The sequence below is a fragment of the Pavona decussata genome, unplaced genomic scaffold (assembly GCF_977016875.1).
Source record: "Pavona decussata unplaced genomic scaffold, jaPavDecu1.1 SCAFFOLD_380, whole genome shotgun sequence".
Taxonomy (NCBI): Eukaryota; Metazoa; Cnidaria; class Anthozoa; order Scleractinia; family Agariciidae; genus Pavona; species Pavona decussata.
In genome coordinates, this window is record NW_028145754.1 from 235,069 (window position 1) to 255,447 (window position 20,379).

General features: G+C 36.7%; 1 protein-coding gene across 2 annotated transcripts in view; it reads right to left on the minus strand.

The window, feature by feature from the left end:
* LOC146452131 (uncharacterized) overlaps positions 1-18,561 on the minus strand; it is a 92,760-nt gene extending 74,199 nt beyond the window's left edge. Inside the window, exons 1-7 of one of the 2 annotated variants that reach the window (XM_085098183.1) lie at positions 18,097-18,561; positions 12,983-13,091; positions 12,429-12,562; positions 10,821-10,952; positions 2,843-3,082; positions 1,893-2,005; positions 1,338-1,568 (exon numbers count right to left, since the gene is read on the minus strand). In XM_085098183.1, coding sequence (XP_084954309.1) covers positions 1,338-1,568; positions 1,893-2,005; positions 2,843-3,082; positions 10,821-10,952; positions 12,429-12,562; positions 12,983-13,070 — 938 coding nt within the window. In that variant the 5' untranslated portion in view covers positions 13,071-13,091; positions 18,097-18,561. Of the gene's footprint in view, positions 1-1,337; positions 1,569-1,892; positions 2,006-2,842; positions 3,083-9,978; positions 10,103-10,820; positions 10,953-12,428; positions 12,563-12,982; positions 13,092-18,096 lie in introns of those variants that run through there. The other variant, XM_085098184.1, reaches the window with a different exon arrangement.
* Positions 18,562-20,379: the final 1,818 nt, after the last annotated feature.

Consider the following 20,379-nt stretch of genomic DNA (forward strand, 5'->3'; position numbering starts at 1 on the left):
AGCAGTCTCCAGTTACTCTTTGAGAGACACCAACGACAATCTTACTATTCCTCTTCCCCATACAAACTTTACGAAGAATAGTTTCAGTTACTCTGGAGCAGTTCTTTAGAAAAGCCTTCCTATTGAGCTGCTGCAGGCAAATTCGCTTGGGGCCTTCAAGGCTGGCTGCAAACAACACTTCTCAAAATCTGCCTACACGACACTTACGTAAAACAGGCTCTGAGTCTAAATAAGTTTTAAAATGATAATTTTGATGCATTATAGTAGTTTTACTTTAATATAGAAATAGTGTTTTTTAAGTCCTGATGAGTTGACCGTCTTTAATTAATTAATTAATTCATTCATTCATTCATTCATTCATTCATTCATTCATTCATTCATTCATTCATTCATTCATTCATTCATTCATTCATTCATTCATTCATTCATTCATTCATTCATTCATTCATTCATTCATTCATTCATTCATTCATTCATTCATTCATTCATTCATTCATTCATTCATTCATTCATTTAGACAGCAATTTTTACTCTCAAGAGAAAAAATGTAATATTTTGTAAAATATGTCACAGCCCTTGTGGCCAAGAAGCCAACACTAGCTGGCTTGCCACCCTCAACGGCCAGCCTTGTATACATGATTATGGGGAAGAGACTTAGATGCTGAAGCATTTCCCAAACCAAGTACTTCGCGGATACGAACTATAAGGACCTGGCAAAGAAAATCCGCTCGATTGATATCTTCAAGGAGTTAACGTTTAAGGATCGAGACTTCAGTAACAACGGCCAATTTTATACGTGCGGATTTTAATTATCTATAGGGAGTTTTAAAAAAGGATCAAGGGTGCGAGGATTTTACTGTGTATATATTTTATATTCAAATTATTTTGCACGCCCCCACAAGCTGCACAGCTTTAAATTTTTATCGCGCTGAAAGAAAGGCTGTCTGTCTGTCTGTCTGTCAGCTTCTGTCCTAGATTCACCGATCAGGGATTAGTAGTGTATGTATATGTGGAAGCTTGGTTGGGGTGCACGGTGTGCCTCCCCAGGATTTTCTCAATATTCAAGATGGCGGAAGGAGGCAAAGACCCCGGGACATGCTCCATGCGCCATGAAGTATTTTGCAAGCGTGTCCCAGGGTCTTCGCCACCCTGCGCCATTTCGAATATCACGAAGACTCAGGGGGGTACGTTTGGGAGTGTACTAGTGTTAGCAATCACCCCCAGCTCGACAGGTCAGTCCATACTGTGCAGTAGGTGTAATCAGGGTGAATTCAAGGACTTGTGAAAAATAAAACTTTTTGTTGACTCGAACTTAAAATGCACATGTTTTTACTCACCTATCAACATCAATAGAAAGAAGCGACATGTATTTCTCTGATCCTCTGACTTCGGAGCTTCCATAGGCCTTTTTTACCCCGGCGTAAAAACCGAGAACCGATCCTGACATTCCTGCTTGCCGTTGTAGAAACTTTTGGTACTCTTGTCGACTATAGAAGCTGTACATTGAGGTGCTCGTATCATAGACGCCATGCAAGTTCATTGTGTCAGGGACGTCGGCGCCATCATACCTAAAAATTAAATGTCGTGTATAAGATTTAATGAATATAATGAAATGATATTTCTTCTGGGGATGAGCATACAAAAATACGGGACCAGATCTTGTCCTGATGTCCACAAATTCAAACTAGGACCCCGCCTCCCCCCCCCCCCCCCCCTTGCATATATCAAAGCAAGTTTCTTGGAGCCTGGATATTTAATTATATCTCCCCTTGTGTTCATTTTAATGTTTAAAAATGTAGGATCACAACAGTAACAAGATGCGATGCTTTCCAATCCCTTTTCAAATCTAAGACTTGATGATGTTTTGAAGTTGCAACAATGAATATACTTACGTCGCCTTTCCGGCACAAACTCTTTGTACAATGCTCATCTTTCGAGATTCAGAGCTATAATCACCCCGTCCATCAAATCCGACCCCGATGAAAGCAGCACCATCGATAAGATCCTTTATGTCAAGCAAAATAAAGATTACCAGGTTAACATGATAAGACATTAATTCAATGAACGCGTTGTTAAATACTTACTGTATTCTTTTTGCATGTCGTATCTGTTTTTATCATTTTGTTGAACACTTTTGTTCTGCTTCAAATTGACCATATTTGTAGCAAAGTTAGACTGTGATGTTTCATTTGGAATAAAAGCCAAATTTATGCTCGTGCACCCACATTATGTCGTTAAAAAAGTGCCTGGTTAATATTAGTGGACTTGTTAATATTAGTGGACTTTATTTAAGAGATTTTTGTTATGTTGCAGGAGAATAAATATAGAGGAACATAAACGATTAGGATAGGCTATTTTTCTTGGAGTATAAATCCATGGTGGGCTGGGAGTGGAGGCCAAATTAGTGGCGTCGACACCATCTTCCAGAGACGAAATATTACATGTCTCTGAGGTTTGCCGTTATTATGTATATCTAGTCCAACATCGTGCGTTTAGATTATTTTAATTCCAAAGCCAAATATGAACATTTGTTGTAGACACCATGAAATATTTATTTAGCCGCTCCCCACACAGGCTCTCAAAAAGTACCTCCATTCTGGAAATTCAATCATTTAATAACTATTTTCATAAATGAAATGTCCCATTATCCTTATTTTTGAGACCCGAACATTTTACCATGGTGTCAATGGTGGATTGCTTCATCCTAGGGTTTTTCAATTGTTGCGATGGTTTAACTTCTGTTTCAATCAAGTTTAGAGCAAGTTTTAAGAAAGATGTTTTCAGAAAGACTCATTATAGGAAGACTATTAACTCAAGCTTATACATGTTAAAATTCACTTACAGAACAAATGGATGAGAACCTCTTAGCAGCATAACAAGGATCGCCTTTTTGATAGTTTGAACCATAACATCCGTTCATCATGACACCTCCAAGTCCCATGGGATACGTAAATGGTGGTTCCCCTTGATTCGATTTTTTCGTGCCTTCCTCTTTAGTATACGCAGCGTCAATATGCATACCAGCAGGTGCAAACATGCTCTCTGTTTTCCAACCCTTCTCAGGCTCAATATTCAACTCCAACTGAAAGTAGACGACATGGGTTGATTGGATTTTGTCATTTTTGGGCCACTCATTTAAAGCTCTTTTTATAGACAATTTTCTACTTCTGTTTTAATCAACTTCCAACTAAATGTCACGGAAGCTTTGAACATTGTTTATGAAGTAAACAGGTGTACTTTAATTATAAAAGTAATATATAATTATAATAAGAACTTTCCTAGAATACTTTACAACTGAGAAAATTGGAAATGCCGAATAACTTTGTCAGTTTGAAGCCAAGGAGGATGCCAGACCACATGGCCATGATCACCTTTTGCTAGGGTTTTGAAAAACTACATTAAGCCCAATGAAAGAGCGATTGGTATGTCGCACGTTGTAGATATTTTTGTAGAAACATTAAAGAGAAGCATTATTGTTTTTTCATAGAATTAAAGCAGGAGATCTACTCATTCAAATCCGTTGAATGACTCCTGTTCGGCAATTTATCAAGTTGAAAACAAAAGGAATCTTGTATATGAGGTTTGAATATATATGCTCTTGCTAATGGAATCGACAGTCTCCCTACATTCTGACTCCTTCATTTCTAGGGTAGATGCAAGTTTTCAACTTGTGGTAGCCTGGAAACAAGCGAGCAAAGTTGAGAGCCTGGGCAAAATTCTTGGAACCGAACGAGGCTAATATTTTGGCACCTTTTTTCGCGGCTTCCATTCGGTCTCGTCAGCTGAGAGTATTTTTACTCGTTTGTCGGAGAAAACAGTTTACAAAATTGTTTTGCTTGCTGCTGTTTTCGATCTTTGCCTGTGAAAAGTTGTGAACAGCTATGCAAAGTTGAGCTTTTCCAAAGACAAAGGACGTATATTCAAACACGTTAAAAATATCGATCGAGAGTTTAAAATTGGTGTGGGAGATGACTACCCAAGAGAAGTAGAAGAAATTAGGAAAGCACTGCCGCCTGTTCTTAAAAAAAGCTTAACAGGACAAGACGAAAGCTTCGTTCAATGTGGATAAACTACTAATCAATGGACAGGTTTATCGTGGACCCGAAACCAAGAAGCTTCCAATTTATGCCTTGTTTCGTTTTTTTTTTTTCTTCTTCTTCTTCTTTTTTTTTCATTTATAAATTGATCGTTAGCTTTGCAAGCTCTTGCACGGTTATATTCGAGACTGCAGTTTTTTTCGGCTTCTTCGCCTTCCTTTACTTAGTAAAGTAGCATGGCTCCTTTTCTAGTTGAGATTTTTTACTATTTTACTATTTTTTACCCCGGGCTTTCGAGCTATGATTAGGAGCCTTGAGATGTGTGTTTGTTGTTTGTTGGTTTTTCATGTTTTTTTGTTTTCGTTTTATTCATCATTTATTCAAAGCTTTACCTTTGAAATAACTCGCAATTTCATACCATTGCAAATATCTTGTCTCCGCGTTGCAACAATAATCTGCATTAGCATTCAAATTATCTTTATTGTATTTAAATGCAAGAGGCTTAAATCAAGCGCGTAAGTAGAGGCAGGTTTTTCGTTGGGCACATAATGGGTGGTTTGCATTGCCGCCATGTTACTGAACAAAACAGAAGAGACTTTGTTCATAGAGATTGAATAAAAATAAAAGTTAAGTCCCAAAAGAGAAAAATCGTATTGTTCCTGTACACCAACATGGCCGCCATGACGTCACATGCAAAGCATCAATAGCAAGGCTGATGTTATATTTCTGCAAGAAACGTTTTCTACGAAAAATGTGGAAGAAAAATGGAGATCTGAATGGGGTGGCAAAATTTGCTACAGTCATGGTTCCAGTCACTCTAAAGGCGTTATGAATCTTTTTAACCCAAAACTTGATTTTCAGACTGCCAGCATAGTTGCGAACAAAAAAAGGGAATATTTGCTAGTTGAGGTTACCATTTATGACTCTACCTTTGTATTATGTAACGTTTATGCTCCTAATGACATTTCGCAACAAAAAAAATTCTTTACAAAGCTAAGCAATAACCTTCGACCTTACTCCGATAAGCAAATTATAATGGGTGGCGATTTTAATTGCGCCCTGACAGGTGCTAGATAAAACAGGCGGACATTCAGTGGACACAAAGAAAACGGTGCTTCAGGAAATAAATAATAAGTGCAATATTTTGAAACTACAAGATATCTGGAGATATTTATATCCTAATCAATCTCAGTACACATAGCATAACAATTCGTTAAAAATTCAATGTCGGTTGGATTTTTGGTTAATGTCTAAGGACCTCATACCAGTTGTGTCTGCGACAGAAATCACAAACCCTACTTTCTCGGCTCATTCTGCAATTTTACTTGACTTGCAATCCAAGAAATATGCTAGACGAGGCCTGGGATTCTGGAAATTGAATAACTCATTGTGAAAATTTTATATCCGAACTCACTAGCAAAATTCCTGATTTTAAATTTAATTGTTCATGATTAAGATGAAAGTAAGAGGATTTTGTGTTCAATATTCAAGGCGAATGAGCAGAAATTGGAGAAATAGAGAACAAGAACTCCAAAAACAGATTGACCATTTAATGAACGAGCTAAAAGCCAACAGATCCAAGGAATATATATTTGTAACCTTTACCGTCTGCGATCTGAGCTGAATAATATTATTGAATAAAAGACAAAAGGTGCTATCGTTAGGAGTAGGTCACGTTGGCATGAAGAAGGTGAAAAATACCAAGTACTTGTTGAACTTAGGAAAACGTAAACACCCTAAAAGTAACATCACAAAACTTAAACGTAACGATGGGGGAGAAATCACTGATCCTGACAAAGATCTTTTTATTGTTCTTTATACATTACTCCCCACAGCACTGCAACATATGAAACATTTGAACAATTTTTTGGAGGTACCACTTTCCCGAAACTTGATCAATCTCAACAAGATACGCTGGAGGGGCGTCTTGCCAATGATGAATGCTATAATTTATTGAAACAACGTGCGAAAGGCTTATTTTAGGTGAAGAAATGATAGGGAGTTTCAATTACGCTCTCCAACGAGGCCAAATAAATATCACTCAGAGCCAAGGGATTATTAAAGTAATTACGAAAAAGAAAAAAGGCAAATCCTATCTGGAGAATTGGAGAACTCTTACAATATTAAACGAGATTACAAAATTGCTACAGAGACAATAGCCCACAGAATTGTTACATTTCTTCCTGATTTAACTCCGAGGTCCAGACAGGGTACGTAAAAGGCCGATATATTGGACAAAATGTCAGACTCATCACGACCTAATAAAAGTCAAAGAGATTGAAAATATACCTGGCATAGCACAATTTAGAAAAGAATAAATGTAATTCCGAGTAAATGCATTGTGTCAATAATATGGACAACAGATGCAAGGAAAGTTAACGTTGGTGTACTTAATTGTTACATTTCAATATGATACTATATCATCTTCAGATCAAGGTGACAACAGTAGCTATGATTAAAATACTGAACGATAATAAATTAGCAATTCAAAACATGCACATGAAAATACAAAACAAGACGTAAATATCAGGCCCCAGTTGTTCAATTGCCCGATAACTTTATCCGCTGGATAAGGCACTATTCAGAGGTCTAAAATATACTTCACGTTCAACGTTGTCCAAGGTTTTCGTACACTCCCCAACTTAACTGTGGTTAAAGTGTGCATATTCGCTTGTACAAGAGGAAATACTGAAATCTTTTCTCAGATTGAAACTGTCGGATAGTGACTTATCCACAGGATAAAGTTATCCGGCCTTTGAACAGCTGGAGCCAGAAGAATAGGCTTAGTTCTCTGCTAGCTTTTAAACCATTGTTCAAAGATGGTGCTGAACGCTTGATATGGTAGGCTTCTTTGTAAAGTAGTAATTTCCGATTATCATCGTTGTCTATTATCTTTGTGTTAACACGCACGGCATGGGTGAGATATTCTATTTTCATTGCAATAGAAAGTGGCTTGTTATTAGAAAAAAAAATGTCCGGTAGCTTCCATAAACCTTGTATGTGTTTGATCTGATCACAGTAGCGCAGATGTTTATATATAGCGCTATCTTTGTCAGTGGTCGGATGTTCTTGTGTACGGACAAGGAAAGTCCTCTTTGTTTTGCCGATGTACGAGGAATTGCAGCCGCGGCAAGTGAATTTGTAAACAACATTTGATTTGCTTAGTGGCGGTGTTTTGTCTTTAGCACAATTTACCGCCTTCAAAAAAAGCTTTTTCTCTGTGCACAGAGATATTCGGTAACGCTATCAGACAAGGTATGAACATCCGTGGAATACAGATTTCTGACAGAGAAAATAAAGTCTCTCAATATGTCGATGAACCCACCGTGTTTGTGTCAGACCTGTCTTTCGCAGAAAACGTGTTTAAATTGTTGCACGAGTTTCAAAAGTGTTCTGGCCTTTAGGTAAATCTGAGCAACACTGAAGGAATGTGGTTAGGTGCTAATCGGCATAACAAAACAAAAAATTTTGGAACTGCTTGGCCTTCAGATTTTGCACCTGCGCTTGGTATTCATTTTTCAAATTATATAGTCTCTTTTCAGAAAAACTTTGAAGAAAAGCTTACCTTTATGCAAACCTTGTCAAATTTATGATATGCTAGAAACCTTTCATTATATGCATGGCCGCATAACCATCTTAAAAAGCCTTGCATCATCTAAACTTGTTTATAATACATCTATGCTTTCATTTCCTCATAAATTTATTGACACAGTTGACCAATTCAAGTTATTAGGAATTTTCTATGGAGGAAAACAGTTAAAATAAAGCATACAACTATGATAGGTCCAAATGAGGACTTGATACACCCGATGTTAGAATAATCAACAAGTCTCTCAAGGTAATGTGGATCAAGCGGTTAAATGAAAGAATCCCTGCTGCTAGTTGGTCTCATATTCCTATGGAATATCTAAACTGAGCCTTTAGGTGGTCGTTTTTTATTCCAACGTAACTTTGATCTAAAATATCTTTCTAATGATTTATCACCATTAACTTTTTTACGAAGAAGCTCTAGAGGCTTGGCAAGAAATAAACTGTCGTAGCCCTGAACTCAAGTAACAAATATTGAATGAAAAAATATGGAATGACAGGTTTATCAGAATTGAAGGCTTTACTCTATCTACTATAAACAGTGGCATGAGGCAAGTGTGACTACAACTCGCGACGTCTTCCATGGAAGCTCTTTCTTAACCTTCAACGATTTTTCATCTAAATTTTCAATAAAGACAAACTTACCATGGATACCATGGATTATGCCACGCATTCCTTAAAAAATGGATCGAAAAAATTGAAGACGAAAAATGAAGATAAGTTAACAAAAGACACGGTAACATCATTAAACAAAATTTGTTGCAAGTTGGCCAGCCAGTTTGACGTAAAGATGAAATTTAAGGCACCCACTGCCGAAAAAAGAATGAATGAAAAATGCTGGCTTTGGTGAGCAAAGAACAAGTCTTATTCACAGTATCCCTTTTAAAGTCATAAAAGATACTAGACTTGCTATGTTTCAATTCAAGATTGCACATCACATCTTGCCCACTAATGTCACCTTGTTTAGAGATGCGCTTATCTCAAGTAAACAGAGCCATTTCTGCACCGAGAAACAAACTTTAAAACATCTTTTTGCTACTTGTTCTTAGTACTTGCGTTCTTTTTGGGCCGATTTAACAAATTGGTGGAATACAAAAAATTCAGAAGCAATCTCCTTCTCTGCCCCACCCTTCGTCTTGGCTTGAACCTCTGCATGATTTTAGCCAAATACGATATTTATACTGCATCAAGGACAGAGGAAGCATACATCTGGCAAGCTTTCTTTGCCTTTCTCATAAAGCTATCTTTATATGGAAAAACATAAATCTAAATTCCAAGTGAAACTTTGAACATTTTTTTTCTGTTAGCATATAATACGGTTCTATGCGATCAGTATTGTAAATACTATTGTTTCTGTAAATGCGGTGCAAATTGTAACGTAAATGTAGTGGGGGTTTTTTTCTGCAATATAAATGATAAAAAATGTATTGTATTGTTTTGGTACAATAAAGTGTTAAAAACGAAAAAAAACAAAAAAAGATATGCAAAATAACTAAAGACATCAAATTAGGGAAATTTTAATTTAAGCTTCTGTATAGGATAATTGTTATTAATCGAGAACTGAAAATATTTAAAATTACAGCCGACGATCAATACACTCAATGTTCAAAGCAAGACTCTATACTCCACACCTTTTTGCACTGTCCTGTTACGTTCTCAATCTGCACTGATATCTTGAATAGGTTCAATAATGTGAGTAACTTAAATCTTACTCCCCTGAATGAACAGATTATTTTCCATATAAAAGATGAAAACTGCAAGCTGACGAACGCCCAAGAACGCAGACTGGATATTATCTTGTTATACACAAAATATTATCTATACACTCGTAAAATGATTTTTAAGACGCCCAACTCTGTAGAATTACAGAGGAAAATTGAATGCCAATGGAAAACTGAAAACTGCTATTCTGTTTGATGGCAACCCTCGCCGTCTTGATCATTGTTATCTTTTTGTTATTGATAGTTCGTGCTTTTTGTATAGTATGCTGTAATGTTATTAGTTGACTTTGTTCATTATGTATATTGTTGTGTTCATTAAAAAAAACCCAACTGCTTTGTTGCATTACTGTTATGCTCTTTCATGTGGTAAATCTTTATATTAAAAGAAACAGCTGATCAACCGAAATTCAGCCAAGGATTATCCAAGTATTATGTATTGAAAAATCAAGGTAAATTAGTAGGTTAAAAAAATGTTTGTACATTTGAAACCACCAATCCTAAATGTTTTCCGCGACAGACAGGTACAATAGTTGCTCTATTTTGGTCGGCATAATTTCTCAGCACAGATAATGCGATGGATTACACATGTCTTGACTTTTACCTAGATTTATAATTATTACACTTCAGCCAACCTCACTGAATGCCGTGTTCACCTTCCAGCTTCAGTTTGTTTGAGCACTGGTGCTTAATTTTCTTGTCCAAAGCTTTACGTCTCCTCATCTCCCGAAAGGTGTGGGGGACTCTGGTATATTAGTGACAAGAATGTGCAAAGTTATGTTTTTGAGTTTGAAATTAATGCCTTTTTGGATTAGAAACTTTGTTAAGTCTTTTAAGGCTGAGGTATTTTTGGTAACCTCTTTTTTGGGGGTGGTGAGTTGACAACTGTAGCGAAAGCTCAATTTTATGTCAAACAATCCCATCATCGGTCATTTAGTTCAAATGGAACGTTTTTTAGGTCACGTTCTGGGCCATTGGACTGGCTTTTTTGGTTAGAATCCATCCCACTATAATTTTAGGAGGGGGGGGGGGGGGTGGCTACCGATTTCTTGGCATTTGCACATCCCTGTCGTAATATACCTTAGTACCCCCTCCCCCTACACCCCTCGTGCATGCTCCATCTATTGCTTGATTACAATTTTCTCCAGCAGACGTTTTGTGGATTTTCAAATACCAAGAACAGCTTCAAGAATTCTCTTGCCTTCTTGATGGCATAGTAGTCTTATCACAAAAGTTTAATGATAATTGATTTAATGGAATACGTTTTACATAAATGATTACGACGTCGAATGAACAAATGAAAGTTCTCCGCGGTTAACAAGTAAATGCAGGCAAAATTAAGATCATTTTTAAGACGTTCCTCTGTTAACAAAATTTTTCTCTAACGAAAAGCGTTTTTTCAAACCAATGGTGGAGACGTATGTATTGAAAACGTGTCCGTGTGAATAAAAACTCCCATAGCCTTGTTACAAGATACCTTTCTCCCGACGAGCGCTTCTGCTTTGGCCTGTGCTTCTGCTATGTTCTGCATTTGCTTCTCAATAGCTTGCTTTATGACATCCGTTAATATCTCCGTTCCAACTTCTGCTACGGCAGGTGGCACGCGTTTCTGTGTTCAAATTAAATAAAAGCAGTGCAGATATCAAGATAACTTAACTTAAACTTTATGATTGAAGGTAATGGTAGCAATTTACAGTTATCCTTAAAAGTGTCTCAGCAGGTTTAAGGTTAAATTAAAAAGGGTCATGTTCTCTTTGTAAAAGTTGCACCAGAAAAAAAGCAAGTATTTTACCACTCATTCTTCCCAATCGTGCCAGCCTAGAGTCAATAAGCTAGTTCACATATCTCGTCTTTTGGAAAACCCCTTTTTAAGATGGCATATCCATCAAAAGCTGTCTCCAGTCATTATTAGCTGTTGCTTGAAAACATTAGTTGTTAACAGTATTGTAGCACCTAATTGCCCGGACGAGTCGCAAGTGATACAGGCAAATGTGAAATTACTCTGGACACTCACTTGAAAACAGCTCCATAGTTTAATATCAGGTAACATGGTGTCAATTCCTGTGGGTAGCTGTCAAGCAGTTTTGTTACTAGCCATTCCGAAATGTTAATACTTGTTGTTAGCTGTTAACAGTTATTAGTGTTTGTGAGTATTTGTGTATAACTAGTTTTCAGGAATTCTTTATGGATTTTGTCAGTAGTCGTTAATAGTCGTTGGTAGTTACTGCAGTCATTGGTAACTCTCGAAGGCTGTCATTGATCGGTTATATTAAATGTTCGTTATTTGTCACATAAACCTAGTTTAATGGTCTAACTCCCACGAGTCTGGTATACCCCATTGGTAGAAAACCTGACCTAGCCAACTGGAATGTGATAGGTTGGTGTCCTGTTGGGAGAACTGGCATTTTGTTTCTCCAACTATGCCTATATGTCACTTCACTGAAACCAAACCCAAGACCTTGCGAGACTCGTGCAGGTCTCTGCCAATTGAGATATCAAGCGAACTGGGAGCTGGTTCTTTTCGAATTCGTAAATTCCGTCGAGGTGAAGTTATTGGAGTAGAATATATGAAATACGTACAAATATTTTAACAGCTGCGAATAAAAGATGAATATTAAGTGACTTATTACCATAGTTTTTATGCACGCAACTTAAGTAGCTTTTCGAAAATAAAGCCTGAACAAAAATCCCATGACCTCTGCGATGTGGGTGCAGCGCTCTTTCAATTAAGCCATCGTGCCAACAGGGAGCTGGTCATTTGTGAATTTGTAATTTTCCTGTCGAGGTGAAAAATCTTTAAAATGACTAAATGTTGGTTGTTGTAAGTAACTGTTTAGAGTTGTAACTATGGGCACTCTTAACACTGTTGTGTTTAGTGCAGTTAGCAGCATTAGCTGTTATTCGCTCATAATACTTTTTGTAAACTTGAATCCTCTTTTTGTCTATGAAATTGGCCGACCCTTGTAATCTTTTACTTGTTAACTTTAAGTTGTGTCGAACCTTATCTATAGAAAACATTTTTACGGTGTTTTGACTGAATCAAATCATTCTTAACTATACAAAGTGTAATTTTATCCCTCTTTACCTCTCGTTCAGTGGATTTCTGGCTAGGCATTGCACTATCTGCCTCACTCTGTTGACTTGTGGTTTGATCCATGTTTTGTATGACAGGATTGTCGCTCATATTTTCAGGAGCATCGTTGTTGTTGGAGTCCAAATCTGAAGCGCAACGAGTAGAGTCAATAAGGTTCAACGGAACAATGAAGACATTCTCAAAATTAGGATTCATGAATGTGTGTTAACCAGTGCGCAAGCTTCCCAATTATACCAAATATAGGAATGTTACCGAAAATATCACCCGTTTATCACTGATTTGACAATCTTGATTTATCAGACTTCAGCTGCTGAGGGAAGTAGAACAGTCTATCCCCAGTGTTAGGTATTAGCAAGCTATAAAATATTATCTCCTTAATTATCATGTTTAAAGGAGCAAGCACAAACAACAAGGCCAGGAAGAAAGAAGAGTGGGGTAAGGTTTAATGAACCTTTTGTTAAATACCTCCAATGAGTTTTCCATTAGGTCATCATGAAATCGCTTTATATCGCAATATGTTCTACACTAATCAAGGAGGTACACACCTGCAAATTTTCTCTTCCGTACGTTCTTCGCGTTCGAGCAGTAGATTGCTATAAGCACCCACCACAGTATGACAGGTACAGCTTTCATATCCCCAAACTTGATCGCAGACTGCAACGGATAGGAAATTTCAGTAAATTAGTCGGCTGGGGGATCACCCAAACTACTTCCAATGGACTAATTGCGTCATATCTTCAACCTTCCTGGTCATGAGATAGGGTGGCAGAAAGGGTCCACTCTGACTTAAAGCATCAGTAGCTTAGAAATGGTCTAAGATTGATCTGGTAAAAGTTTGGCACGGCATGGGGCTAACTACGTGAAATCATGTTCCAATAGTTTTCAAACTTGCTCACGATTTACTTATTAAATGTTCCTTTTTATATTATTTACGTGTTTCGCTTGGAATAAATAATGTTGGTTGGACAAATCCAGATATCTAAGATCGTGGTTGCAAGTAGGCTCGATTTTTTTCCGCCGCTCTCTCGAGTCCGGTCTTTGTTCCTCCCCAAGAAGAGAAGGAGCGCGGGCTCGTTTCCCGAACAGCGGCTGGAAATCGGGCCTAGGTTGCAAGGGAAGTTGTTAATAAAGGGAAGTAGCTTTTCACCAGCTATATAAGTTTCACTGCAAGTTGCAATGAACAGCCTTAATGCTCTGGATGCTGCGTAAGAGACTAATAAGAGACTGAAGTCAATTTGGGAGAACTCGCACTTTTTATCGAGTATGCACGTGTATAACTGAGGGATAAAATACATGGCCCCAGAGAATGTTCAAGTTTGTTCCAATGCCGTGCCTTCAAGAAATTATGTGGCTTATCATATGACGAAAAACAGGATTATTCAAATTTTAACCGAAGAAAGGGAGGCGGTTCTTCCGTTTGCTAGTCGGAAACCCTATAATCCGAATTCCCCCAACAGGAGTTGACACTGTGACCTTCCTTTACTAGTCTGGATTCCCTACCATTGAGCCAGAGGAAACTAAGCCATTATATCTGAGGACGTGGTGGACCATTATTGTTTTGAGGAAGGGGATATATAATCCATAGGTCACGAAGTCACTGTCAATGAAATTCTAAATTAATTCAGCTAAGTCAGCAATAATAGTCAAATTGCCAGCTTTCAAATAAGAGTGTACTTTTGCCAGAATGGCAAGTGAGAGCCAAGACACATTTCTTCGGTGACTTTGTTCGTGACACTGATCGATAAGTTATTAACAATTCATTCTTTTATTTTGGCTGTTTTTCAATTTCTAAAACAGGGCAAAAATTGATCAGATATATCGACCTTCTCAATGTGGTGAGAAAGCGCGACCAAAATTGAAGCCAAATTTGCCAAATATCTTGAGCGACTTGAACCGAGAAAGCAAAATACTTTCAAGCGGCTTTTGCTCAACCCTAGCTCTTAGGTAGTTCATTAGACAATCAAGGAGTGAATCTGAGCAGGATGACAAATGTTAAGCAATTTTATTTTAAAGCGCAGGTACTAGATTTATTCTCATCTCAAGAGGATTTAAATTAATGTGCTGATTAAAAGCCACATATTATTGCCAAAATAACACTTCAGGAAGTCTATATTTCAAATATTTAATATGCGACAGATAAATGCTTATAAACATGAGTCAAATATTCGCCTCGTTTAAAAATGTGCCATGTATTAAGAGAGGAAACAATGTAAGGTTTGAAAGGTTTTGGAATAACTGTTGTAATAGTCTTTATAAGCATTTCATATTTTGTCATCTCCAAAAATTCATTTTTCAGAAGATTTTAACCCTATTAAGTTCAGGACGGGCTTTTTTTTACATCCCCTAACGTGAAGCGGGAAGTGGGGAAGGGGATGCGGCACGTAGTGACAATTGTTCAAAGCCGCCATCTTGGATTTCTCGATATGTCGTTAATTTTACTACTTCATTTGGAGCGGCAAGGATAAGGTATGCGTACGGCACTAATTAATGATATTCAACAAGGCAGTCTGAAAATGCTCGATATAGAATGTATGATCAAAGCTCAAAGAGTTATTTGCTTAAAGAAGTACATTGACGACTATTTTTTATTTTATTTTATTTTATTTATTCACCACGGCATACAATCATAGAAAGTTACAGTGAATAATAGACTAGGATGTTACATAAGTTTAGAGTGAATAATAATAGTAAAAGAAGAAGTAAAAAGTGGCGAGGAGACCTCAAGAAACCCCCTGGCTTATACTGAGAGGTCTCCTGAGGAATATGTTAGGACTGTAAGACTAGTAAAGACATTGTATTTAGATTTTTTAACATACGGTGGTAAGACTATAGACTAAGACATAACAGAGTCGGACGTTTCATACCATTAAGTGAGGAAATCAAGAAGCTTTCTTTTGAAGGTGGATAGACTAGGGGAAGACGTAATGGACGTTTTTCTTGGACCATTATTTGGGGAAAATAGGAAGCAGGTTTGTTCTGAAGTGTCAGTTTAACACGCATAAGTTACCAGTCGCTCTTCCTGTGTTTTATAGCGAATGTCTTGATGCATGGTCCTTTCTCGTAAAGAGGAATGTTGTTACTTATGAGGATGTAATGAACCAAGTAATTTGGACTCAATAATAAGAATATACTTAGCCAAGGAAAATCCATGTATCAACTAGGTGATTTGGTATCAAAGGATCGTATTTTCCTTAAAAGCGAGAAAGTTATTAGAGCTCGGCTGTCGCCAAGTCAATTGTTTTCGTTGATGGGTATTGTCAATGCTATACCAGGTGAATGGCGGTCTATCATCAAAGAAAATACGTTCACAGACCCGCACCCTTTCAGTGAAAACACTTTCCTTTTACCTGTAAAGGGAGAGATAGTAGATCTTCTAAGCACATCCTCCAAAACTCTTTATAAGGAATTCTGCTCACACAAAGCTACCACACCTACTGCTCAAGCCAGACTAAATACTGAATACCTACATCTTTCAGTTGAATGGAAGAAAATTTATTCTTTACCTTTTAATGCTACTCTAGACACAAAGTTATGGTTTTTTTTTAATATAAATTGTTTGCGTTTAAAATTGTGGACTCTTCCCTTTGCACCTTCTGTAAAAAAGAAGAAGAATCCCTCAAGCACCTACTGTTTTACTGCAAAATTGTTGATTTATTTTGGTAAGAGGTTCTATTATGGATAACTATTTATAAAGATGAAGTAGCGGAAATCTCCCTCATTGACGTGCCTCTTGCAATCGGTAAATTTGATATCGATAAAGATTTCAAAGCAATTAATCATATATTACTATTGCCGAACATTTAATATTTACAGGTGTTGGATAAAATCCATCCATCCATGGATGTTGTTATAGGTAAAGTAGCAACTACTTACAATTTAGAACTTTTTATAGCAGACAAAAACGACGCTCTCTTAAAACATTATTACTATCCTTTCTTGGGCCTCTTTCCCATGACTTGTATGAGCAAATATCCATGAATTTGAATTTATATTTATAAACATTTACTTTGGTCTCTGTTAAAGGGCAGTTCATACGGCCCTTTTTCCAGTTGTGCTTAATTTTGTAGTTTGCGTTGTCTTATCCATCGTAAAAGTAAATTTGTATTAATTAAAAAATTACATATGGTACTGATTAACTTTTTTTGTGATAATTATTGGCAGTTCTTTGAAGGATAAGACCAGTGTTGTATTTTGCCTTGTGTGTGTGTGGGTGTGTGTGTGTACACAAAACTATGAAATGTGAAGTATTGTAAAGTAAGTAATTATATCTCGATAAAAAAATTTGTCCTTAATCACAAAAAGTCGACCCGAATTGTTCTAAAATTGTCCAAAACAATCGGTAAGAGTCAAAATAATGTAACATATAAAGGTTTAACAGAACTAAAATTAAACTTCGTTGTTTGTGCCAATCGAAATGTTTCCCAATCTTGTTTCCATAGAAACATCAAGTCACGTGCGCCATCTTTTTTATATTAAAACAGTTATGAATATTCAATGACGTTACAAATTGTTGTTTTCATAATAATGCAATACTCCTACTTTCTAAATCTGTGCAGTTGTAGTCAGATGCATCAACACTACTTTCTCAAGATAAAAACAATTAAAAATATATCTTTTTCGTTCTAAATAGTTATAACTTTCCTCTCTTTACATGGTATTCTGTTAGTATTTTCTGACCTTGAGTTTATGTTTTTTGCCTTTCTATAGGGCTTATTATTGTGAACAACTTTAGACTCTTATGCCTTAAAGCAAAAAAACAGCTACTAAGAACAAGACGTTAAAATGGTATTTTCTGCTCAGAAAGAACATTCATTACAGTACGAAACAGCCTATCATAAAAAAAAATGCTCTTTTTAAAAGAGATACCAAGAAAAGGGTTTCAGCCCTGTAGGCGATAATTTATTAAATTACCTGTAGATAATTTATTTGACGCAGGAATAATGGAGGTCCATCATTTAAACGTCTTAAAATTCGCTATTTAACTTGGGAACACTGAACAATGGAAGTATACGAATTATCTTTGTATTCAGACAAGGCAGAATGCGGACATCAACCAAAACAGATTAAAGGAAAAAAGGGGATTAAATTATAGAACAATCTAATGTAATCTAAATAATGGAATAAAACGCAACATAAAGAATTTTTTTTTAATTTTTGCTAGGTCAAAATTTTGTCTGATTTGGGATCACTCCAACTATTGAGTGAGAAAACGAGGCTCACACGAGCCTCAGTTACTTACAACTTACACGGAAGAGTCCGCAGGCGAGGGAGCGACCAACGCGTGCGCTAGCTCACAGCTGGATTGCCTTCAATGACGGAGCGAACAAGTTACGCGCACGAACACGAATTAAGAAGAACTGGAGATTTTTTTGAATGAAAAATATAAAATATATAATTTACTTCAATTGCAACTTCATTCGATACGATAGAGTAACAACTCTCTAACGCAACTGAAATGCTGACTCAAAGACAACATAATTCTAGCCTTCCTAACTAATCATAAACCTCTTCTGAATAAAACAGTACAGCACGTAAGAGTAATTTATGGCACTGTTGACCACTTCGGTATAAATTGAAAGCTACACATCTTGCGAAGGATAAGATATCGTCATTCTGACCCTCAGCGCAGTTTAAATTTATTACGTTCTAGAGAACTTACCTCAAATCAAGTTGATCCTTCGATCTCCCCAAAGACAATGTCCTTAAAGTAAAGAAGCACAAAGGTTTAAAAGAACAGGGTGTGGACAATGCTGACATGTCGCTTTGCTATTGGTTGGTGATGATTTCATAGGGTGGGGGCTGTTTGACACGACAGCTTGACATGCAGATCTGCCATTGGATGCCGATGACCTCATTTATCGACTATCGACGAGCAATTGGTCATTTGGAGGATTAACAGTTTCAAGTTTCCATAACAGGAAAACAAGCTAAGATTGGCACGCCACGTGTTTTAAACCCCTTGGAAAAGAGTCAAGGGTAAGGACACTCTCAGCCCCAGCCCCTTTGGCGTTTGGTACAAAGAAAAATATCTCTAGTAAGACGCGCACTTGTGCTTCTTAAAATGTAGAACAAGAAGTGGTTTTGAAAATAGCAATCGCCAAAGTCATACCAAACCATAGCTCATCTCTTGGTAATAAAATAATACGCTTATGCTGAATTCATTTTAAAATAATCGCGTTTGGACTTATTTCTCCACTTGACATGCCGACGACTTTCACTTTTCTAAAATATGGACGGATTTGGGCGGATGAGATCTTCAGCAAAACGAGTGTCGTTTAGAGTGTGCAGATCGCGGATTCCCAAACAAGATTCTATGGCTATGATTCAACCACAATAATTCGCCTGTGGTGCAGTTTTTCCATGATGAAAGGAAATTCAAAGATCTTCTTTTTTCTTTAATATATGCTTATATTTCTGGTATACAGTACTTATGAATAATTTTCTGGGTGAATTCCAATCCCGTCACGGACAGTATTTTTAATTAAAAAAAAAGATAGCTAATGCTATGAAAGCTTAGAAAATACCATGACGCGCGTTATTGGCCTCTAAAGTTTTCCATCTATGAAAGTTGCTCAGTTCCAAGGCTTTTCGTGACGTCCATATAACTTCATAAGCAACACAGTTTTGTAAAGGCAAATTAAAATACAATGACGTGCTAGTTGAAATAATCTCAGCTCTACAATAAGCTGTTGTGAAGCACATCTTTTGCGACATGGCACACAGACTTGTGAAATACAATGAAAGATAACTTTAACTATCTTATTTGTATGGTTTCTTTTCGTTTTTAAAACCATTCTTTCTTTTATCAGTGAATAACAACGGCCATATGCAGGAAAAATTCAATAGGCCTTATCACGGTTTTCGACGCCATTGTGACGAGTAGGCAAACAGGCTTGAAATAAATTAAGATACAATGTCGTGCTAGTTGAAATAATTTCAGCTCTACAATTAGCTGTTGTGACCCACATCTTTTGCGACATGGCACACGGACTTGTGAAATACAATAAAAGATAACTTTAACTATCTTATTTGTATGGTTAATTTTCGTTTTTAAAACCATTCTTTCTTTTATCGGTGAATAACAATTGTCATATGCATGAAAAATTCAATAGGCCTTATCACCGTTTTCGACGCCATTTTGACGAGTAGGCAAACAGGCTTGAAATAAATTAAAAAACAATGTCGTGAACCACATCTTTTGCGACATGGCACACAGACTTGTGAAATACAATAAAAGATAACTTTAACTATCTTATTTGAATGGTTAATTTTCGTTTTTAAAACCATTCTTTCTCTTATCAGTGAATAACAACTGTCATATGCAGGAGAAATTAAATAGACCTTATCACGGTTTTCGACGCCATTGTGACGAGTAGGCAAACAGGCTTGAAATAAATTAAAATACAATGTCGTGCTAGTTGAAATAATCTCAGCTCTACAATTAGCTGTTGTGAACCACATTTTTTACGACATGGCACACAGACTTGTGAAATAAAATGAAAGATAACTTTAACTATTTTATTTGTATGGTTTCTTTTCGTTTTTAAAACCATTCTTTCTTTTATCGGTGAATAACAACTGTCATATGCATAGGCCTTATCACGGTTTTCGACGCCATTTTGACGAGTAGGCAAACAGGCTTGAAATAAATTAAAATACAATGTCGTGTACCACATCTTTTGCGAAATGGCACACAGACTTGTGAAATACAATAAAAGATAACTTTAACTATCTTATTTGTATGGTTTCTTTTCGTTTTTAAAACCATTCTTTCTTTTATCGGTGAATAACATTTGTCATATGCATGAAAAATTCAATAGGCCTTATCACGGTTTTCGACGCCATTTTGACGAGTAGGCAAAAAGGCTTGAAATAAATTAAAATACAATGTCGTGAACCACATCTTTTGCGACATGGCACGAAGACTTGTGAAATACAATAA